General features: G+C 44.5%; 2 protein-coding genes across 2 annotated transcripts in view; both read left to right on the top strand.

Annotated features, from left to right (window-relative positions):
• Positions 1 to 20,343, top strand: part of HERPUD1 (homocysteine inducible ER protein with ubiquitin like domain 1) — a 29,738-nt gene extending 9,395 nt beyond the window's left edge. The window contains exons 2-8 of the mRNA XM_077454797.1: positions 7,783 to 7,860; positions 7,974 to 8,018; positions 9,255 to 9,373; positions 9,474 to 9,575; positions 14,610 to 14,951; positions 16,540 to 16,651; positions 19,721 to 20,343. Of these exons, the coding sequence (XP_077310923.1) occupies positions 7,783 to 7,860; positions 7,974 to 8,018; positions 9,255 to 9,373; positions 9,474 to 9,575; positions 14,610 to 14,951; positions 16,540 to 16,651; positions 19,721 to 19,867 (945 nt within the window). The 3' untranslated portion in view covers positions 19,868 to 20,343. The remainder of the gene's footprint in view (positions 1 to 7,782; positions 7,861 to 7,973; positions 8,019 to 9,254; positions 9,374 to 9,473; positions 9,576 to 14,609; positions 14,952 to 16,539; positions 16,652 to 19,720) is intronic.
• A 2,770-nt stretch (positions 20,344 to 23,113) lies between these two features.
• The window catches only part of CETP (cholesteryl ester transfer protein), a 95,614-nt gene continuing 94,761 nt past the window's right edge, over positions 23,114 to 23,966 (top strand). The window contains exon 1 of the mRNA XM_077454783.1: positions 23,114 to 23,290. Within this exon, the coding sequence (XP_077310909.1) occupies positions 23,167 to 23,290 (124 nt within the window). The 5' untranslated portion in view covers positions 23,114 to 23,166. The remainder of the gene's footprint in view (positions 23,291 to 23,966) is intronic.

Below are 23,966 nucleotides of genomic sequence, written 5' to 3'. Positions count from 1 at the left end.
AGTAGTGAAATTGGCCTATACGAGGCCACTTCCAGCGGATCCTTATCCATTTTGGGGATCACTATAATCGTTGCCTCTGTCATTGATGCCGGTAGGTGTTTCCCATCCGTTATGTCTATTAGAGTTTTATACAACTCAGGGAGTAACAATTCTCCATAGTATTTATATAATTCTACCGGGAGCCCATCCGGGCCTGGAGCCTTACAATTTGGCATTCCGGCCACTGCCTGTTGAAGCTCACTAAGGGTTATCGGGGCGTCTAGAACTTCCCGTTCCTCCCGGGTAAGGGTCACCATTTCTAAGTTTTCCAAGAAGCTATCCATTGCCCCTGGCTCGCCTGTACCTTGTGACTGGTACAGCTCCCTATAGTAATTTCCGAAGATTTCTACTATCTCTTCACTATTGCATGTTGTCGCCCCATTTATATTTCTAATATTTGAAATGAATGAGGGTGAGGAATTTGTCTTAACCAACTGTGCAAGCAATCTTCCCACCCCTTCTCCTTCTCCAAAGTATCGCTGTTTCACGAAGATTCGTTTACTCTCTTCTTTTTTTACTATCGCTGTTTTATAACCTTGTTGTTTAACCAAATTTTTTGATTTTCTGGAGTTGGGTCCATGACATAGGTATTCTCTGCTTCTAAGAGTTCCTTCCTGATGTTCTCCTCCCATATTCTGGATTTTCTCTTCATTCTTGCTACCTGTTGAATCAACACGCCCCTAATAAACGCCTTTAGGGTATCCCAGACCACATTCATTGGCGCCGAGCCCAAATTAAAGCTTATGAATTCTCTTAATCTTAATTTAACTTCCATTTCATCCTTCATGAGTTCTAGCCAAAAAGGACTAATCTTCCAACCCCCTTGAACTTTTTTAACCCCCGTGTTGAACACAGCCCTCACCAAAGAGTGGTCTGAGACCCCCCTTGGCAGATATTCTATCTCCCTTATTTTTTGTGCCATTTCCAAATTTCCTATAACCATGTCTATCCTAGACAGGGTACCATACGATCCTGACAAGCAGGAATATTGCTTAACTCTCGGGTGTCTCTCTCTCCAAAGATCCCTCAAACCTATTTCACTCAGGAAGCAACTCAGCCTAGTTTCACCCAAGTCCCCAGACCGCCCCTTAGGGGGAAACCTATCATAGTTTACATCTAGGACTTCGTTGAAGTCCCCCATCGCGATAATAGGAATATCCTCTTTGTCCCCAATAAATTCCATCAGTTTGTAGATAACTTCCATTTTAAACGGGGGGGGTATATATATATTTGCCAAAATACAGCTATTACCCTCAAGTTTACCAAACAGGAAAACATATCGCCCCAACTCATCTATGCTAACCTGGGTGCAGGAGAAACTCACCCCGTCCTTTATTAACACGCTTACTCCTCTTGAATAGGAGGAATAAACTGAGTGGTATTGTTGTTGATATTTCCTATAGTTTAACAGTGATTTAGACATATTAGTTAGGTGGGTCTCCTGCAAACATGCTAATCCAATATCAAATCTCTCCAGCATAGCAAAGACTATCGCTTTTTTTGCTGGAGTACCCAAGCCCCTCACGTTCCAAGATCCAATGTTAATAGATTTACCCTGCACCAGATTTACCATCTGTTATAAAAGAAGACATGCTGACAAACAGAAAGCACCACGCAACCAAGCAAGAAGGGAGTATATAAGACTTATCAGATATAGGGTCTACTAGGATACCTATCCTCGTTAAGTACAGCCCACTTAATATCATAACCCATTGGTGATTCCCAAATATCATAACCCATTGGTGTTTCCCAGCTTTGTGCCATAATAACACGCAATTAAATTTAACCCTAAAGAATGTCTTATAATGGTGCTTTGTGTTTGTATTCCTTCTCTCCTGTGCGTTTATCCTACCACCTACAAATTTCCCCTTCAGGTATTTACTCTCTTGTGTAATTATCGTGCTATTTTCCAATTCTACCTCTACGTGTTTTCTTTTTACAAACAATTTTTCTTCCCCACCCAGCCCAACTCCACCCAGCCCGCCTCCCCCCTCCATCCCCCCCGTCCCTGCCCCTCTAAACCCTCCTCCCTCCCACAGCCCGCCTTCCCGCCCATTTAAGAACAAACCCTCCCTTCCTCCCCCCCACCTAACCAGGTATCCCTTACGGGAGTTTAACGTGACCGAACCATCCATAACCCTCCTCACACCCTATCTCACAAACACCGCCACAGTGATCCCCCCCCTCCCCATCCTGAAAGCTACATTATCCAGCCATGAATTTATCAAACTCATTTACAAGCACTCTCTTCCCCTATCGCCCCTCCCTTTCCCCGTGGCTAGTCCGTAAAGACTCCTTGTTATCCTCCAGCCATTTCAGTGCTCCGGCTGCTGAGTCAAAAATCTGAACCCCAGAGGGGGTTACCACTCGCAGCCTTGCTGGGTATAAGAGGGCATATGTTAAGTTATATGTCTGAAAAGTGGCTTTAATTGTCCGGAATTCCGCTCTGCGCCTCTGTAAGTCAGGAGAATAGTCTGGATAAAAAGAGATCCTTGAACCATTAAAGGAGATATCCCCCATCTCCCTTGCCTTACGCATTAATGTCACCTTGTCCTTATAGTTAAAGAACTTCAACATTAGAGGTCTGGGGCGTCCCCCTGGCGGTGGTATTCTAGAGGGATACCTGTGGGCCCTCTCTATCGAGAAAAACGGTGAAAAACCTTCCTTTCCAAACTTGTCTGGCAACCAGGACTCCAAGAATTTTACGGCGTCTGGGCCTTCACTTTTCTCAGGTAGCCCCAGGAGTCTAATATTGACCCGGCGTGCTCTATTTTCTAACTCATCCATTTTAAAGGCGTAGCTGTCCAAGTTTTTTTGCATATTCTTAACCGTATGCTGTATTGGGTTTAAATCGTCCTCCAGCTGGCTTATTCTAACTTCCAGCTCCGCTGTTCTTTCAATTACTTTCTGGATGTCCTGTCGCACTAACAGTATGTCCTCCTTCATTCCTGTTAGCTGAGCTGCCAGGTCTCCCAAAGACTGTTGGCATACATTAACCGCCTGTAATACATCCCTCAGGGTTGGGGCCTCCTCTTGCGGCCTGCCAGGTCTATCAGCCTCCAATTCTCCTTGGGTACCGCCCATGCTCTTCTTACTCTTACCCTCAGGAACCAAGGTAGACAATGGGGCCACTTGGCCTTGACTTTTTCTATCCGTGGAACCCCCGGGGTGAGATTTTGGTTTGTACCGCCTGAGCCCCTTTTATTGGTGTTTGATCTGGGGTATGCATCGAGGCATGCGCAAACCGCTCTAGTTTTGCCGCGTCTGAGCTTGCTGCTTGTGTACTTTTTTCTTTTTCTTTAGAGGAGCGGAGATGTTGTATCCCCTGCCCCTCCTGCTGCCCCTGGTCTTCCCCGCGGCGTCTAGACATATTTACTTATGTAGGCCGTTCCCCCAAGATAGAGCCTGAAATATAGCTGGAGACCTGGTGTACCAGTATCAAAACCTCCCCAGGGGACCCCCAGCTCCTTACCATACACAGGAGGAAAACCACTGAGAGAGGAAAAAGAAGAAATACCCCTCCAAGAGAAAAAAAAATGTCTCCCTTTTTCACACCGTCCTCTAGAGAATTCCTGCTAAAGCCCTATGTTTTTATACAAAAAAAAAAAAAAAAAAAAAAAACCCGTGCAAGGCTGTGACCACTAATGACCTTAATCAGGAGTAGTTAACCGGTAGTAAGCTTGCCGTTAATCAGTTATATAAAAAATATCAACGGAATATCATTCAGGGGGTTTGAAAAAAAAAAAAAAGGATAGTCTTTATCAACATCAAGGGAACAGAGCTGATAACAGTTCAGTGTAAAACATTATAACTGTGTAAGCCTTAAATCCCAGCACCGGGGAAAGTGTAACAGGTATAAAACACATGTAAAATATAGATTGCGTCCTGCCGAGCCAGCTTCTATAGAAGAGAAAAAAAAAAAAAAAAAAAAAATAGTCCTTATCAACTTCAGAGAAGCAGAGCTAATTACAGTTCAAAATATGGCATTATATCTGTATAAGCCTTAGATCCCGACACAGAGGAATACACAACAATGTATGGAACACAGGGGGAGTGTAGATTGCATCCAGCTGATTTAGCTTTTGTATACCAGAAGTGGAACGGAAAAGACCCCAGTGTAATGATCTTTCAAACCATCACAGAAACACTCGGTGTACTAAGCTTGACTCCTCTCCTCTCACCGAGGGAGGGTATTCCTCAGCTATATTCCCCCACTGGGGGCACCGGGGGTACTCACGGCTACCATAGACTGGGAGGAGACGACGTCTGGATAATGCCCACGCTGGTCTATCTGTAACTTCGGCCGTTAGTAGCTGGCGAAGATTACCATGCCTTCACTCTAGCGATATCCCGAAAGTCCTCGGCCGGGCTCGCCATGCTTCTAGAAATCTTCGGCCGTATTCGGACAGACTCGGCTTATGCCGGCACTTCCGACCTCCCGGTCCTCGGGTTTCGCAGCCATCCAGCGTGTGTCTCTCGGGAATAGGGCGAGGAGGAGACAGAGCAGCGGCGTCTCACTCACCTCAGCCCTGCCACATCTTCCCACCCGCACCACGCCCCCTCACACATCCGGTCACCGCCCCCGATGTGAGTTAACAACTTTCGGCCGCCGCATCCTTAACAACGAATGAGTCATCAGTGGGCTTCCCTGCTGACAGCTGAATGTAAAAAAAATGCAGGCTAAATGACTTCACAAAATGGTGTTGGGTCCCCCCCAGTCCATTCTAGGCCCTTCAAGCTGGTATGGAATTGGAGGGAACACCCCTAAGCCAAATAAAAAAAAATATTGCATGGGGTACCCCCCAAAATGCATACCAGACCCTTACCCGAGCATATAGCCTGGCAGATCAGAAAAGTGAACCATACCAGACCGCATGCCCTCATCTTTCATCAGCAGGAAAGCTTTCCTTTGCATTCGTTTTTTTATTTTAAGCTCCAACTCCTGTTGACCAGATGAAGACAACTTGTAGAGTAATTGGACCCACTAGAGTGCTAACAGAACAGAGGGGAGTCAAAGGAGACTTCAACTACTATGTATTATCCCTGACCTGAAGGTTGTTGTGAACTGGAAAATCCCTTTGCATACAAGTACTTATTGCTGTGAGTTGTAGGCCAGATGCATCCTGTTCAGAACCAGTATTTCCACCGATGCGGCGAATACACGTGTGCAGGAAGCTGAGGTATGCAAATAGAGAGCACAGTGCAGATTGTTTATAATATCGATTAATCCTGAGAACATGCTTCAGTGACACCACAGTATGTCTACATTCCCCATAGACACTCCTAGTTCAGCTGTGTTTATGATGCTAAACTAAATACTGCAGAAGCCGTCATAAAACAGACCTAAGGGCAATGACACTCATGCAAACATGTATCTTCCCGAACACAAATATATTTTATTATGCAAACGTGTTTCGCTCATGTTCTGTTTCTGTATGTTCAATATATTAACACGTTTTATTTGTCTGATTTTCCATTTTGTTCAGTTGAGACTTTTGCATTTAGAATTTTTTAAATCTGGAGAGACCTTTTTTAGCATTGAAACAGGAGAGGTTGTAAAAACATCCCGTGTACATTAAAGCGGGACTGTACTGGGGAAAAAAATATTAAAAGCCAGCAGCTATAAATACTACAGCTGCTGACTTTTAATAAATAGACACTCACCTGTCCCGGGGTCCAGCGATGCCGAGGCCGATCAATCTCTTTGCTGCTGCTGCCACCATTCTAGGTGAGGGAGTCAGGAAGTGAAGCGAATCGGCTTCACTTCCTGGTTCCCTACTGCGCATGCGCGAGTCGCGCAGCGCAATAGGAATTGTCCGCGCTGTCTCTGGGATCCATGTGTCCCAGCAGACAGCGTGGCAGGACAGGAAGAGGCATAGACTCCCATGGGAGTCTATGCCCGGAAGTGGGTGTAAATACCTGTCTTTGACAGGTATCTCCACCCCCCTCCCCCTGAAAGGTGCCAATTGTGACACCGGAGGGGGGGAGGGTTCCGATCAGCGGAAGTTCCACTTTAGGATGGAACCCCGCTTTAAGCCTTAGCCGTCTTTGTGAATGTAAGGCTGGTTATAGATGCGATTTTCTTTGCTGCAGCCATCAATGCAGTCCGTGTTCATGGGGAAATTTCTCCCACAAAGCTATTGTATTCTCCAGGCAGGAGAGAACAGTGATTGTTGCTAGCGGCTATAGCATGTTTAAATCCAACATGCTGGTCATACCCAAGTCGATCAGTGGATCAACTTGGGTACAATCTGCCTGCCTATAGATAGTTCAAATCTTGTCCGATCCATCCTAAACCGGCTGCAAATTTAACCTTCTCTGTCCGGCTTTACATACTATTTGAAAGGCCTGTGTCACCTAGCAGGCTGGTATGCAGTCAGCTGATGATGCCCAATATGCAACATTAATGCTGTATGCATGTGACTAGTACACAAATGTTTACATGCCTATGGTGGAAATAATGCTAACCTTTAGACCCCTTTCACACTGGGGTGTTTTTCATGCATTTTTTTTCAAGCGCTTTAGCGTTTAAAAAAGCACCTGTGAAGCGCTTGAAAGAAGCCTGATCTGCAATCCCAATGTGAAAGCCCAAGTGCTTTAAGAGCCCTTTCACAATGTCAGCGCCTGAAAAACGCTCGTTAAACTAGCAGAGCTTTACCAGTGTTTTTTGAGCGCTATTGGGGCACTTTTAACCCCTGCTAGTGGCCAAATAAAGGGTTAAAAGCGACCACAAAACGCTGCTGCCAAAAGTGTTTCAGGCACTTCCCATTGATTTCAATGGGAAGGGGCGTTTTAGGAGCTGCAAAGAAGCTGCTTCAGGACTTTTTTTTTTTTTTTTTGACGCCCTGCCATCGCAACGCCTCAGTGTGAAAGCACTCGGGCTTTTACATTGGGATTGCAGTTGCGGATTATTTCAACCGCTTTTTTTAATGCTAAAGCGCCTGAAAAATGCCCCAGTGTGAAAGGAATCTCGGTGTGAAAGCTCTCGGGCTTTTACATTGGGATTGCAGTTGCGGCTTCTTTCAAGCGCTTTACAGGAGCTTTTTTTAATGCTAAAGCGCCTGAAAAATACCCCAGTGTGAAAGGGGTCTAAGAGCCGGTTCACACTTGGACAACTTGTCAGGCAACTTAGCCATCTGACAAGATGCGTCCGGATCTGTACTATGGAACCGTTCTAATAGGAGCGACTCAAGTCACTCCGACTTAGAAAAAGGTTCCTGTACTACTTTTGGGGTGACTTCAGGCGACTTGCATTGACTTCTATATAGAAGTCGTTTTGCAAGTTGCAGCTGAAGTCGTGCGCAGGTCGCCTGAGGCAGTGGTGCTGCCTCAGTATGAACCGGTTCTTATGGCCCTGGGTGTTGTGGTGTCATATTTTTCTTTTATATTTCTGAATTTGCTGATGTGAGAATGAGTCAGTAGACATATATACGGTTACGTACAGATCTGTAGAAAACTGTATGTCGTACGTATGATTTTAACACATAAATAACACTGCTTTGTCAGTAATCTCTGCTCAGCTAAAACGTTTTGAAAGGCAAAATGTATCTTTTCAGCATAAAGGAAAGGCGCCTGATTTCGTTTTTCTGAGGTTGCAGTGGTCTGAATTTGGTGATGAGCTAGTTAACAGGCTGCTATGTGTCATGTACAGATGTTCTCCCCTCTGCCAGGCCTCCCATTTGCACATTCCTCAATATAGAAGCCTTCTGGAACTTTACTGATTTCATGCTTTTTGTTTTGCAGATGGAACAAGACCAGAGGCTGATCTACTCAGGAAAACTACTCCCTGACCATCTGAAGCTCAATGAGGTCCTTTCCAAGGTAAATATTCCAGCACAGCTTATTGTTAATCATTAAATAAACAGCGTTGTGTGATAAGTATTGCTGGTATTGACGTGCGCTTTAATGTAAACTTTTTTTTTTTTGCATTCCAGGAGAACAGACACGTGTTGCACCTTGTGTTCTCTATGAGGAGCCAGGTACGTTTTTCTGGACCACAGCAGTAGCAGTCACATAGGTTTAGAACACGAGTGCTTTGTTTCATCTACTACAGGGAGGGTTGAAGGTCATGCTGTTCTAGCACTTCCCTCATGTTGTTCCTGTTTACTGTGCAGGCAAGCATTCTGCAAGCCAGACATGCTAGTAATATATTATAATGTTCTGTAAACATTTCCTATCTGTGTACCCAGTGGCATTTGTTTTGGAAGATTTAGTGCTTTATTCTCTAACGCTAGCCATTGATTTGGATTGTTCAATCAGCCAGAAAGCTAATCAAAAAATAATGGATTTCTGCATCTACACTTTCAAGGTAACTGAAGGAATCCTCCCTGTTGTAGTCTGGCAGTGGGCCTCCTCAGCTGTCAGAATACACAGATTCTGAGGCTGCCAAACAAGTTGCTAAGGCCTGTGCTAGAAATTCACACTGGAAAAAAATGATTGTAGATCCAGCTCACTTCTGATTTGTTCACTGTTGGCAGTCAAGCCCTGATGAAAGGGGGCATTCTTAGACCCTAGAAACGCGTTAGAAACTTTTTGGATTGTACCTCTGACTTGTAATGGAGTAACGTTGTATCTGGACCTCTTAGTACTGGTGTGGTGCTTCTAATTCAATACTTGTCAGAATACACTGATTAGTGCTGCAACCCATTGGCTGCATGCGTCGATTGAACACAAATTTTCCAGCACTACCATTTGAGAGTTCAACATTAAGTCGATTCTTCTTGAACATGAAAAGTCACTTTTAAAATCACCATGGACCTGCCGAATTTTGATTCTATCTATAGACGGCTTAACCAGCCTTTCTCAAATTCTTCACCCCGGAGTAACCTAGAAATTCTCATCTCTTAGGGGAACCTCTGCTAAAACCCTATATATTGAGGGCCAGGGGAAAAGTGCCCCATTGAGTAGTGGTCATTCAGAGGAATGCCCCTTTTACAAACAGGGGAAAAAAATGTAATTGCTGTCATGATGCTGCTCTACCAAGTGGCATTGGCCCCAAAACCATGTATCTTGACTACACTTGTACCCAGATTATGGACACTGGACCAGTAAAATCTGGTTGGTACAAGTACTCAATGCACTTTGCACAAAGTTCTTGCTGTGCTGGGTTTGGAGTGTAAGATATTTATGAAAATGTGTTTAGGCTGTGTGCCAACAATGACTGTACAACACCGGGTGGTTCCTGTAAGTAACGTACATGGATATCTTGTCTTCAGGCTGCAGAATACAAGCCACAGCCAAGCAGTACAACACAACCTGCTGCTTCTCAGACAGATGGTGTTAGACAGCGGAATTCATTACCGAATGTTCCATCAGCACAAGAAAATACACCCAGGTATGAATGGCCACATACATTTGACATTGCTAGCTTAATCCAGCAGTGTATTAACCATTACATATGTTGTATTGTGTACTGATCTATAATTCCTTTACAGGCCTCAAGCAGCAAGTCCACCTCTCTCTCCCTACTCTATGTACAGCCCTCAGCAGATTCTGTGGTGGCAACAGATGTACGCCAGGCAGTACTACATGCAGTAGTAAGTTTCCTATTGCTAAGTAACATTAAACCATTTGTGGATGTAAAGAATGTCAGAGCAACATATTCACTAATAAACACCTATGAGGCAAATCATTTTTATATTTTATGCTGAATTGAGCAGCATATAGGAAGTCCGTGTAATACTGGTGTCACCCATATTTCACGGCTTTGCTTAGGGTCACTGTGGGGTAGATTTACGAAAACTGGTGCACTCAGAATCCTGATGCAGTTGTGCATGGTAGCCAATCGGCCTTTATTTTCAGCTTGTTCAGTTTTGCCTATAAAACCTGGAAACTGATTGGTTTCTATGTGGAGTTGCACCACATTATGCACACTCCAGCTTTAGTAAATAACACCCTCTGTGTCTTGTATATGAACTTGTTTTGCCTGGAGCGTGTTCACACCCTTTTTTTATTTTGCATCATTGTCCCAGCCGGTTCTACATAAAACATGGCTACAGCCTGAGATACCTCAGTCTGTTGGGACAAAAGTGGCATACATGCCCTGGGCGTCTGTATGGCCGCCAGTTAACCACTTTAAGACCGGACCATTTTGCTGGTAAATGACCAGAGGTCTTTTTACACTTTGGCACTGCGCTGCTTTAACTGGTAATTGCGCGGTCATGCAATGTTGTACCCAAACAAAATTTGCGTCCTTTTCTTCCCACAAATAGAGCTTTCTTTTGATGGTATTTGATTGCCTCTGCGATTTTTATTTTTTGCGATATAAACGTAAAAAGACCGCAAATTTTGAAAAAAAATGATATTTTCTACTTTTTGTTATTAGAAAAATCCAATAAACTCAATTTTAGTCATACATTTAGGCCAAAATGTATTCAGCCACATGTCTTTGGTAAAAAAAAAGTCAATAATTGTATATTTATTGGTTTGCGCAAAAGTTGTCACATCTACAAACTAAGGTACGTTTTCTGGAATTTACGCAGCTTTTAGTTTACGACTGCCTATCTCATTTCTTGAGGTGCTAAAATGGCAGGGCAGTACAAAACCCCCCCAAATGACCCCATTTTGGAAAGTAGACCCCCTAAGGAAATTGATAAGAGGCATGTTGAGCCCATTGAATATTTTATTTTTTTGCCTCAAGCGATTGAATAATGACAAAAAAAAAATTTTTTTTTTTTTTTTACACAAAGTTGTCACTAAATGATATATTGCTCACACATGCTATGGGCGTATGTGAAATGACACCCCAAAATAAATTCTGCTGCTTCTCCTGAGTACGGGGATACCACATATGTGGGACTTTTTGGGAGCCTAGCCGCGTACGGGGCCCCGAAAACCAAGCACCGCCTTCAGGCTTTCTAAGGGCGTAAATTTTTGAGTTCACTTCTCACTACCTATTACAGTTTTGAAGGCCATAAAATGCCAAGATGGCACAAAACCCCCACAAATGACCCCATTTTAGAAAGTAGACACCCCAAGCTATTTGCTGAGAGGCATGTTGAGTTCATGGAATATTTTATATTTTGCCACAAGTTGCGGGAAAATTACAAACTTTTTTTTTTTTTTTTTTTTTTTCACAAAGTTGTCACTAAATGATATATTGCTCACACATGCCATGGGCATATGTGAAATGACACCCCAAAATAAATTCTGCTGCTTCTCCTGAGTACGGGGATACCACATATGTGGGACTTTTTGGGAGCCTAGCCGCGTACGGGGCCCCGAAAACCAAGCACCGCCTTCAGGCTTTCTAAGGGCGTAAATATTTGACTTCACTCCTCACTACCTATTACAGTTTTGAAGGCCATAAAATGCCAAGATGGCACAAAACCCCCACAAATGACCCCATTTTAGAAAGTAGACACCCCAAGCTATTTGCTGAGAGGCATGTTGAGTCCATGGAATATTTTATATTTTGCCACAAGTTGCGGGAAAATTACAAACTTTTTTTTTTTTTTTTTTTTTTTCACAAAGTTGTCACTAAATGATATATTGCTCACGCATGCCATGGGCATATGTGAAATGACACCCCAAAATAAATTCTGCTGCTTCTCCTGAGTACGGGGATACCACATATGTGGGACTTTTTGGGAGCCTAGCCGCGTACGGGGCCCCGAAAACCAAGCACCGCCTTCAGGCTTTCTAAGGGCGTTACAGTTTTGAAGGCCATAAAATGCCAAGATGGCACAAACCCCCCCCAAATGACCCCATTTTGGAAAGTAGACACCCCTAAATTTAGGGGTACACTAGTGAGACTAGGTAATAAATGGCGGGTGCCCTGAAACTATAAAAAAATAACTAACCAACCAGCGTCACCTGTAACAGTTATATGGTGATCACTGGTGAAAGGGTTAACTAGGGGGCAATCAGGGGGCTTTATGCGGTAGTATATGGGGGTCCCTGGCGCTATAAAAAGCTGCGGCGAACCTAAATACCTACTTGCCTAACTAGCGTCACCTGTGACACTAATACAGCGATCAGAAAAACGATCGCTTATTAGGCTGGGTTCACACTGGAGCGATGCGGGAACGCCACGAATGCGCGGCGGGTTCCCGCATCGCATGCCTCCCGGCGGCAGTTCACACTGCCCTATGCGAACTGCTGGGAGTGTCAGTGAAATGTTACTGACACCCCCAGATCAGTTCGCATATCGCAGTGCGATCTGAAAACTCGGATCGCATGGTGTGAACACCCATGCGATCCGATTCTGCTGCGGGCCAAAAAAAGGGTCCCGTGCGAATTTGCGGCGGGTGTGGCGGGTGCGGCGAATGGCTGAACTCGAATCGCACAGAGATCGGATGTGATTTGCACTGCAGTGCGGTGCGAATCACATCCGTTCTCAAACCGCTGCAATCTGAACCCAGCCTTAGTGACACTGGCGACGGGGGGTGATCACGGGGTTAAACCTTTATTGGGGGGGTTAGGGGGGTACCTTAGAACTAAAGGGGGCTAACCCTAACTGCCCTAACAGTTATTAGTCACAAATGACACCCGCCGGGTGATCAGGGGGTTAAACCTTTATTAGGTAATAAATGGCGGGTGCCCTGAAACTATAAAAAAATAACTAACCAACCAGCGTCACCTGTAACAGTTATATGGTGATCACTGGTGAAAGGGTTAACTAGGGGGCAATCAGGGGGCTTTATGCGGTAGTATATGGGGGTCCCTGGCGCTATAAAAAGCTGCGGCGAACCTAAATACCTACCTGCCTAACTAGCGTCACCTGTGACACTAATACGGCGATCAGAAAAATGATCGCTTATTAGGCTGGGTTCACACTGGAGCGATGCGGAAACGCCGCGAATCCGCGGCGGGTTCCCGCATCGCATGCCTCCCGGCGGCAGTTCACACTGCCCTATGCGAACTGCTGGGAGTGTCAGTGAAATGTTACTGACACCCCCAGATCAGTTCGCATATCGCAGTGCGATCTGCAAACTCGGATCGCATGGTGTGAACACCCATGCGATCCGATTCTGCTGCGGGCCAAAAAAAGGGTCCCGTGCGAATTTGCGGCGGGTGCGGCGAATGGCTGAACTCGAATCGCACAGAGATCGGATGTGATTTGCACTGCAGTGCGGTGCGAATCACATTCGTTCTCATAAACCGCTGCAATGTGAACCCAGCCTTAGTGACACTGGCGACGGGGGGTGATCACGGGGTTAAACCTTTATTGGGGGGGTTAGGGGGGTACATTAGAACTAAAGGGGGCTAACTCTAACTGCCCTAACAGTTATTACAGTCACAAATGACACCAATGCAAAAAAAAAAAAAAAAAAAAAAAAAAATGACATTGGTGTCACTGTGACTGGGGGGCAGGGGTAATTGGGGGGGTGATCGGGGGGTAAAGGGGGGGTGTGAGTGTGCCTGGCATGTTCTACTGTGTGTGTAGAGTGTTGGTGCAACTCACCGATCCGCTCTCCTCCGTGTCGGAACGGAAAATACCGACACGGAGGAGAGAATACATCACTTCCTCTCCTGTGTTTACATTACAGGAGAGGAAGTGATGTCACGGGGGATTTCCATTCGTCGGGAGCGATCGCGAGGGGGTGGCCATGAATGAATGGCCGTCCCCTCATCCCTGATCTCTCCCGAACGAATGCCGACCGCCGCAGGCACCGGGGGGGGGCCCGATCGGGCCCCCCACCCGCGGGCAGGCATGGACTTATATATACGCCAATATGCCTGCCCGTGCCATTCTGCCGACGTATATCGTCGTGCGGCGGTCGGCAAGTGGTTAAAAGGCCGTCAAAGATCCTCATGCAGGACATTCAATAATTAAATATGTATATTTTCATATTGATATACTGCAGCTATGTGTAAACCAGAGAATGTTAAAGCATACATTTATCTTTGTAAAAAAAAGACTTTTTTTTTTTTTTTTTTTGTGATAGCGGGTGCAGGGAGAAGATCTCTGGTCTGCTGTCACAACAGGGTATTAGGGGGGCTGCTGCAACAGTAACATGTTACATCCTGAATATGGGTCTAACATGTTACAAAAGGCGAACGTATCCTTTAAAGACTTAAAGAACAACATCACCTTTTGAAGTTGTCCTTTAATGAGACACACCCTTCCCGATCAAGTAACCTTACTGCTGACATAGACCTGACCAGCTTATTATTCTGTGTATGTGCATTGTGGCCTGTTTGTTCCTGTGCATACTCTGAACAACCACTAGAACCACCATGAATATGGTTTTCTATTGACATGATTGAGGCCATGGGACACGTGTGCATAACGAAGAGGAGCCGACTGGGTCCATGTCAGCAGTAAGATCAGGGCTGAAGGAAGTTATTCTCCCATGCTGCCTGCATTCAGCGGGGTTGGGAGGCTTATGAACCTTTTTTTATTACTACTACTGTTTCATGCATGCAAGTCCCATTTTTTTTTTTTGCTTGAATATATAGATAAATATATTATTCATTGGCCATTAGTCAGATAGTTAGTGAAATCACCTTCTGTTGGCAAGTCACAGGTCCTTTTATAATTATAATACGTTGTAATGTATATGACTGCTTAGAGACCTTCTGTATTGTGTACAGAACATATTAATAAAAACTCTTATGTCCTCTAGCTATGCCGCAGCTGCTGCCACCACCACCACCTCTCCTTCTCAGAGAAGACAGGAACTTCCAGTTGTGCCCCCTGCTGCTCCAGACCCGCTTCCTCATCCTTTCCCTGCCGCCAACCAGGCCCCCAACCCTGACGTTCAAGCTCCTGTAAATCCTGTAGCCAATCAGAATTTGCGTATGAATGCACAAGGAGGAGTGGTTGAGGAAGAAGATGAGGTGAACAGAGACTGGTTGGACTGGGTGTACACTGCCGCACGCTTCTCAATCTTTCTCAGTATATTGTATTTCTACTCCAGCCTGAGCCGTTTCATGATGGTCCTTGGTGCCATGATTGTAATGTATCTGTAAGTGTCTTTTTTGATGTCTGTTCTTTATATGAAGGCATGCATTGAATTATTATGAAGGCTCTAATTACTTTTTTTTATAGCTTAATGACTAGAGGCAAAGCTCTTATTTTTTTTCTTCTTCTAATATTTGGATAGAGTGCTGAAGGGTAAAAAACCTTTGGCCGCTAGGGAGTGTCAATCTGTGTGCTGTTCGCCAATATCATTGTTTTTTTTTTATTTATTTTTTAACCAAAAATTAGGCCCTTTCCTGGTTTGTATTTAGAGTCTTTAAAACATGTTAGAAGTTAAGCTATAGGCTTTGCAGGGGTTGTGCAATCAAGTTTTCTAATTTGATTACTGGGTCACCAGTTTTTGCCCATATTAAAGAGGTTGTAGACCCTGGTGAAGAAAAAACAAAAACCTGTAAGGCGAAGGCATAATGAGCTACTATACATCACATACTAGCCCATTATAAAATACCTTAGAACAAATCCCCCCCACACAGCTGAGACTGCTGCCATCTTTCCTGGGGTTTCTTCCAGGTTCGCGGGCTCCAGCGCTGTGAATGGCTAGAGCCGCAAGACATCACTCTTGTGCATGCGCGTGGGAGCTGTCGTTTACAGGACAGGACCTGAAGGTCCGACACGATAAGCCGGCCCTTCAGAGCACATACGCCGATGACATCAGCTGCATGCACTCTTAATATCTACTAAACAATTTTAGGCGATACTTGCAGTACCTACAGGTAAGCCTTACTATAGGCTTACCTGTAGGTACAAGTAAAACATTTGAGTGTCCTTTTTAATAACCATGTAGGTCCCAACATACTCTTAAGGTATTACTTTACTTAATTTTGGGTTTGCAGATTGAGGCACACAGAAAATGAAATGACTTGATTTTCTGGATCTAGAAGGCTGTACTTATTTGCTATGCTGAATTTTTTTTAAAGTGGAACTAAACTCGCAGAAATACCTCCTCATTCCAGCTATGTGGTGGTTAAATAACTCACTGGCCGATGTTATCTTCTCTCTGACTGCTTCCAATGACTGATTTTTCAGCCTTATGGATCGGCCAGTTGGGAAATATCTTGTACATGCACACAAGAATCCATCATTTTGACACAGTTGAAATGTGCTGGGAATGCACGCTGAGCTGCGCATTTAATAGAAGACAGGTATTATTGCATAAGAGACATCGGGGGTATTTACTAAAGGTAAATCTACTGTGCACTTCCAAGTGCACTCGCTGTAGATCTGAAGGGGACATGCAAGGAAAAAAAAAATTGCATTTTTGCTTGTACATGATTGAATGATAAAACCAGCAGATTCCCTGCTTTTCAGATCCAGTGCACTTACTTGCAGTGCAGAGTGGCTTTGCCTTTAGTAAATCAACCCCGATTGTATGTCTTTTCTGGAATAAAGAGTTGCTTGCAGTTTTTTAAGTTTAGTTTTGCTTTAGGTGTTGCCTTACTTTGTATTCATGTGGCTGCTTGCCCTGTAAGTAGTTGCTGACAAGTCCTTCAAAGACTCCTGCAGTCTATTTGGCATTCAGGCTTTTTAAGGACATCGTTTTTGCATCTTTGACATTTAATTTGTTTTTATTGTAGGCACACAGCTGGATGGTTTCCATTTAGGCAAAGACAACCTCAAGAAGCTGCAGTTGCTCAGCCACAGGCTGCTGGAAATCAACAGGATCAAAACAACAACTTACAACAACAGGTGCGTTACTCAGGCTTGCCATAGTTGCATAATGCTGACCCTGAGGACATGTTAAAAGCTTCAGTATTGGGTTTGTAGGGATGGTGGGTCACTGGGGTGTTATACTTACCTGCTTTCTGCAATGGTTTTGCATAGAGCCACCCGATCCTCCTCTTCTGGGGTCCCTCGCTGATGCGCTAGGTTCCGTCTCTTTAGCTAGTGCCCCTATAGGAAGCTGCTTTCTATGGGGGATATTTGGCTGTGTCCATTGACACACAGTGCAGCTTGGCCCCAGCCCCTCATCACAGAATTTGATCTGCCCAGTGAGGTGTGACAGTCGGCAGAGCCGCTGCTCTCGTGCACTGCATCACGATCAGGTAAGTAGGAGGGGGGGGGGGGGGGAGACTGCCCATCTAGTGGGACACATGCAGCACAGAAGGCTTTTACCTTAATGTCGTTTTCAGTTTAATGCCAGTGTGGTTGAAATCGTTATGGTAGCAGAACACTCTCTGGCTGCTGTATATGCTGTATACAGAAAGATGTGCTGTGTTCCCAGCGGAGTCTTAAACAGTTCCCTTGTGTGGCTGGGAAGAAACAGAGTTGTTCATGTGGCATATCAGCCATTCAGGAAGTTCCTTTATTTTTATCAGTGGATAAAAGGCTTTCTCTAGCCAAAGCAGAGGCCGATGATGTCACAAGATCCATTTCAGCCAATTGGAGAATGCCTTATATCATTGATAAAATAAACAAGATGCTTTTCTAAATGGCTGATGTACCATATGACCAAATCGGTTTCTTTCAGGCTACACAAGAAGTGTGTATGACTCGGTCAAGGACAAAGCAAGGCTTTGCTTTGTTTGCAGCACAAGTTGCTGCACTGTATTGCGGCACAAGTTGCTGCACTGTATTGCGGCACAAGTTGCTGCACTGTATTGCGGCACAAGTTGCTGCACTGTATTGCGGCACAAGTTGCTGCACTGTATTGCGGCACAAGTTGCTGCACTGTATTGCGGCACAAAGTGTTCAAAAGACTGTCACATTCATTTCAACCCGTTGGCCCAAATTAAATTCTTTGTCACTGAAACCATAGTCCTGGTTCAACCTTGCTATGATGGTGTTACTCAATTGGAGGTCTTGACTCGCACTGTTGTGATTTAAGATAATTGGGAGCCATGCCATGTCTGTACCTAGATCCACTTGTCAAGGAGGTGATGCGCTCTCACCCCGCTTTTTTATTTAGTTTTCCCCTCTCCAGTTATTTAAGATGGGTATTATTGCTTGAGACTTGGGACCATATAAACCAATAAGATATATTATTATAGATAATGTTTCACAACTGCAGATTGTCTGGGCTTTTGATATCTTCAACCAGTACTGAATGAAGATGGGAACATTTTGTGGGGGATGGTTGGGACAGACTCTCTACCATCTGGTCATTATCATCCCAGCCTCTTGTATCTTAGGTATAGGACATTTTTCTGGCTAAAGTATAACGTTCACATTTTTGAGGGGTAAATGGGGTTTCCAAGGTCTTTTTCTCCACTTCCAGAGGAGAAACAGGAATCTTACCAAGGGTTGTACAGACTTTTGGAAGCGTGCATGTTGCACAGAGGTCTTTTTTAACCACTTGCTTACTGGGCACTTAAACCCCCCTCAGTCCCAGACCAATTTTCAGCTTTCAGCGCTGATGCACTTTGAATGACAATTGCGCGGGCATACAACACTGTACCCAAATGAAATTTTTATCATTTTTTTCCCACAAATAGAGCTTTCTTTTGGTGGTATTTAGTTACAGCTCGGAGTTTTATTTTTTGCTAAACAAACAAAAAAAGATGCAAAAAAAAAAAAAATCATGTTTTAATTGTTTGTTATAAAATTTTGCAAACGGGTCATTTTTCTCCTTCATTGAAGTGCGCTGATTAGGCGGCACTGATGGGCTGCATTGGTGGGCACTGATGGGCTGCATTGGTGGGCACTGATGGGCTGCATTGGTGGGCACTGATGGGCTGCATTGGTGGGCACTGATGGGCTGCATTGGTGGGCACTGATGGGCTGCATTGGTGGGCACTGATGGGCTGCATTGGTGGGCACTGATAGGCATAGTTAAGGCGGCACTAATAGGCACAGATAAGGCGGCACCGATGGGCACAGATAAGGCGGCACTGATGGGCAAAGATGAGCACAGATAAGATGGCACGGATGGGTGGCACGGATGGGCACTGATAGGTACCACAGATAGATGGGACTGATGGGCACTGATAGGTGGCACTGATAGGTGGCACTGATAGGTGGCACTGATAGGTGGCACTGATAGGCGGCACTGGGGTGCAGCACCTTTGAGGCAGATTGTGGGCACTGTGGGGTGGCACTGACGGGGGGCACTTACTTTTGCTTTTACTTTTACTTCAGGATGGCACTGCGGGAGGCAGGTGGGCACTGGCAGGTGGTCCCTTGTATTGATGGCCGTGATCGGGACTGATGTCCCGATCACGGCCGCCGGTGATCGGCTTTTTTTCTTTCTCCTCGCGCTGTCAGCGCGAGGAGGAATAATAGCCGATTACCGGCTCCGTTCTATCACATGATCAGCTGTCATTGGCTGACAGCTGATCACGTGATAAGGGGTCGATCCCGACCCCCTTGCACGGATCGGTGATCAGGCGAGTCTCATGGACTCGCCGATCACAGAGCGCGCCGCGCGCGCCCCTCAGGGGGCGCGCAGGCCGCTCGTACACGGGACGACGTCAATAGACGTAGTCCCGGAAATGTAGGTCCGCGCTAATGCCGTCATTTGGCAATAGCGCGGATCCCAAGTGGTTAAACACGTTTTCTCTGATCGTTAAGAGCCAGAAGATATTTAGCTTATTTTAGAGGGACATAATATAAGGATAGAGCACATCACACCCCTGTGTTTAAAAGGAGGGTCAACTTTGTGACTTCCTCTATGGGAAGCCATTGCAGGTCTTTAGTAAAATTATTTAAGTTAGTGTTGATTTCTAAAGTTGTTACTTATTAGGCTGTAAAGGGTACTTTGTGGAGGTCCATAAAGACGTTTTAGAAATACATTTACCATGTTTTCTGTCTTTTCAATAGGAAAATGGTCAAGTTGCGGAAGAAGCACTGAATGAGGCAGCAACCACCACCCTTCAGGCACATTCATTCACGTCCACAGCCTGGGTCTTCTTCAAAACATTCTTTGCCTCTTTGATTCCTGAGGGCCCTCCAGCAATGGTGCAATGAAGACCATTCATGAAGGACATTTTGGGTACAGATAATGGACTTGCAGCGGCATTTAATCAGTCTTCCATCCCTTCTATGGCCACAAGAACAGGCCCAGTTTAAAGAACTGACGCTATATAGCTTTCTAGGAAGACTTTTTGTTGAGACCTGTTTCCTTCAGAAAGAATATTCTTTTCTACCAGTCCAAAGATGTATGTACAGTATGCACATGTGAGTGGGCATTCTCTGCTCATGGCATTTGATTCCTTGTGGAATGTCTGGGTAATTTACACTAATTGTAGTGTTAACGTTTACACATGTAACAACTTTAGCATACTGGCCAGTCTTGCTTTGATCTCTACCGGCTGTGGAGTAGATATATTACCGGACGCAGTATGCTAATCCGCATTTCAAAATCTTCCTTGTGCTAACCCTTCACGCACAAATTCCTGCACTTTAGAGAATACTTTCAATAAACTGAGAAGCTTTGTATTGTCTTTGATTATCTTTTCATAAATTCGTTTAGAAACAGTTGATTTAGTCTCTGCTTTCTCCAGCACATTGGGTAGTGAAGCATGTATTGTCTTTAGTTTTGCAGTGGGATCACACAGAAAACAGAATTTATCCCTATTACTGTGAAGATCAGGTCCCTAGGGACCATGATAAAGATGTGCAATATTTAAGGCTGCCCTGCAGTGAATTGCAAATGAAACCTTAAGGGAGCGTAGTTCATTTTTTTTGTATCCTGGCATTCCTGTACTGCAGTGGTTCTCAACCTCAGTCCTCAAGTACCCCCAACAGGCCATGTTTGCAGATTTTCCTTTATTTTTCTCAGGTGCTTTAAATCAGTCAATGGCTTGGTATTTTGCACAGCTATTTTTATCCTAGATAAATTCCCAAAACGCTGCCTGTTGGTGGGTACTTGAGGACTGAGGTTGAGAACCACTGCTGTACTGCACCAGTCCACCCAACTTGTGATACTGGAGCCCATCTACTGCTGATGTTAGAACACACCCAATGCTGCTTCTCGGAAACAAATCTGCTAGTACTATGAAGCTTTCTCCCAACCACCAATCAGACTCTAACCCGCTTTGGAAATATGAATGTGATTTGTATTGCAGGAAACAGAATGGAAGTCGTAGTACGGGCTTCAGGAAGGAAGTACACTCCTACTGCCCCTCTGTACAGTTGCAGTACTTTTGCATTTAATTATTTGCTCCATGATTTCACTTTTGCAGAGAATTCCCATGCAAAGTGAGCAGGCTATTTGTTTTTATTATGGCATCTTTGCATTGCAGAAACACATTGTAATTTTGAGCCAAGTGTTGCGCTGCAGCCTCATTTAACTACATGGGGGAGATTGTCATAAATAAGTGCTGAGATTAAACTCCCCTCTATAAATCCTATACAGTCATAGAATTCAACCATAATTGCAATCATAAACTTGCGCATATACATGTATCTGCAAAAAAGTGCTACTGCTTTGTAATGAATCCCTTGCTTCCTAATCAATTATGATTATCCAAGAAATATAAATTGCAGTTGCAATTATGGTCATTGTATTCTATGATTGAATATGACTTAGACTTTATAGTGCTGTTTAAACTGTATATAACATCAGCTGCATACAATACACAGTGCTGTGTTTCGGCATTGTGACAGAGGTTTTGTCCTGTTCCCCTAACAATTGAGTCTAACAAGTCCTGCTCAGCTATTTGCAGGAGCTTTGCATTTGAATAAATGTGACAACATGGACCTGCCTCTGCACCTCAGCCAGTCAGATGAAGTCTTGTATTCATAAAAATACATGCTACTTAGCATTACTAAAGCGGTGCCAGCCGACACATCTGTTTGTAAGGTCCAGCGTAGCCAAAATTAACAAGTCCTAGTAAAGCTGGAATTTAAAGCTTTTTGATCAATATACCAATCAAGTAGATTGCAGCCTATGTATTTTCTCAAGTTTCTGTTAAATATATTCATCAGGTACTTAGCCTTTTGATATGCTGCATAATACTTTGATGTAGCAGTAAAAGAGAAGTATGGGTTTAGATTAAAAAAAAAAATCACCTAGGTGGATGCAGCATTGATCCCCTGCCAGCTCAAACACCACTGATTGCTCAGTTCTCGGTCTACAGGCTGCAGAGAGATGGTGACTGTCAGTCTGGAGCGCTGGGCTGTGGGGGTGGCAGGAGAGACTGGCTCAGGCTCGCTGAGAGTTTGAGCCAGCTGATGGTCCAGGCATCTGGGTGGATCCTGACCATATGGTCCTGAGGTTTTTTAGAGCTTGGACCAAATCTATGCTGTCTGCTCAAAACGTGTCACAGTAGGGCTAAATGAATTGCACTCATGTAACTCTTAGAAGTACAGCCAAAAAATGTTGGCTATATGTCTGCTTTAATCTTGAGGAGAAATCTGCCATACAGAATATTAACCACATGCCGACCAGGCCATATACGAAAGATGGCTACAGCACGGTCAGCTTATTCTGGGTGGACGTCCTCACAGGATTGTGCCCCCGCGAACATCCGGCACCATAGTAAACGGCCGCTGATAGCGGGCGTTTACCACAGGATTGATCAGTCAAATGACGGAGCGATCACTTGTAAACAAACTGGCGTCACGTCAGGAAGCCAGTTTCTCCCTACCCTCTCTGCACCGATTGGTACAGTGAGATGGCTGGATGTGTAGTGCCCACAGCGCTGCTCAGTGACAATACTCTGCCCATACTCTGCATCACTGTGCAATACTCTGCCAATACTGTGCAACACTCAGCAATAAATTTAAACAGAGACAAAGATGATTTTTTTTTTTTTTTTACAGAATTTTCTGTCTTTGAGTTATAGTGCAGAAAATAAAAAACCCAGTGGTGATTAAATACAACCAAAAGAAAGCTCTATTTGTGTGAAAAAAAAGGACTGACATTTCATATGGGTAAAGTGTGAGAGCACCAAAAGCTGAAAATTGGTCTGTTTAGGAAGGGGGTTTAAGTGCCCCGTGGTTAAGAGATGGCTCCAAGTAAACTCTGAAGATCACTCAATTCTTGGAAGTGCTGTATTCCCAGAATCTGATTTTCGTTTTGTTAGAATGCTAACCTTTAGTGAACAGGGCAGAAGAGTAATATATAGATTTATCCTCTTTTTGGGGCCCATTTCCAGCTATTGTGAGAAAAGATAAGCACCGTGCCTCTTTTTTACACTAAGAAGGAAAGGCAGGATGTGTTGGGATTGTGCAGTTTCCTGTACTCATCTTGTGGATTTTAGGGAACGCAAATCTCACAACTTACTAGATCTCTGGTGACTGTGTGCTGAACGGTTGGCACAATGTGGCTTCTTATTGTGTTCTCAACCTGCTTTCTGAGGGTTTCATCATCCTGTGAGTTTGAGCCATCATCCCCTCTAGAGACCGGGATAGTCTGCAGGCTGACGAAGCCGGCCGCCTTGGTGTGTAAGTACTTGCCTCATCTCTGACGATATTTTCCATCCTTAAAACAGTTCTGCTTGTAATAGCTTAGCATTCTTTATGGGTACAAATGTACTGCTTATTTTATGCTGGCAATCAAAGTATCTCTGCTAATCTTCCAGGGGGTAGATTATTCTGCTTTAGACCCCTTTCACACTGGAGGCGTTTTTTAGGCACTTTAGCGCTAAAAATAACACCTGTAAAGTGCCTGAAAAAAGCCCCAGCTTCAATCCCAGTGTGAAAGCCCGAGTACTGCGCTGTCATGGCATCACAAAAAGTCCTGCAAGCAGCTTCTTTGCAGCGGTGAATACACCGCTCCTAAAGCACCCCTGTCCATTGAAATTAATGGGTAGTGCCACTGCAGCAGCATTTTGCAGGCGGTTTTAACCCTTTTTCGGCCACTAGCGAAGATTAAAAGCGTCCCGCTTTTGGCTGAATAGCGCCGCTAAAACGACGTAAAGCACTGCTAAAAATAGCAGTGCTTTACCGCCGGCAGTGTGAAAGTGCCTTTTATAAAGTAACTTAAAGTATAACTTAAGGCAAAACGTTTTTTACAGTTTTGAATAGAGTGGAGGGGAGCTAGAATGCCCATCAGATTTTTATTGCTGCCTGTGTCCCCCATTTAGGGAGTATTACTGTCTATTTGTCCTTTTTACTGTTA

This window comes from Lithobates pipiens, unplaced genomic scaffold (assembly GCF_037356315.1).
Source record: "Lithobates pipiens isolate NorthernLeopardFrog02 unplaced genomic scaffold, aLitPip1_a1.2 Scaffold_10, whole genome shotgun sequence".
Lineage (NCBI taxonomy): Eukaryota > Metazoa > Chordata > Amphibia > Anura > Ranidae > Lithobates > Lithobates pipiens.
This window is presented reverse-complemented; position numbering and strand designations above follow the sequence as displayed.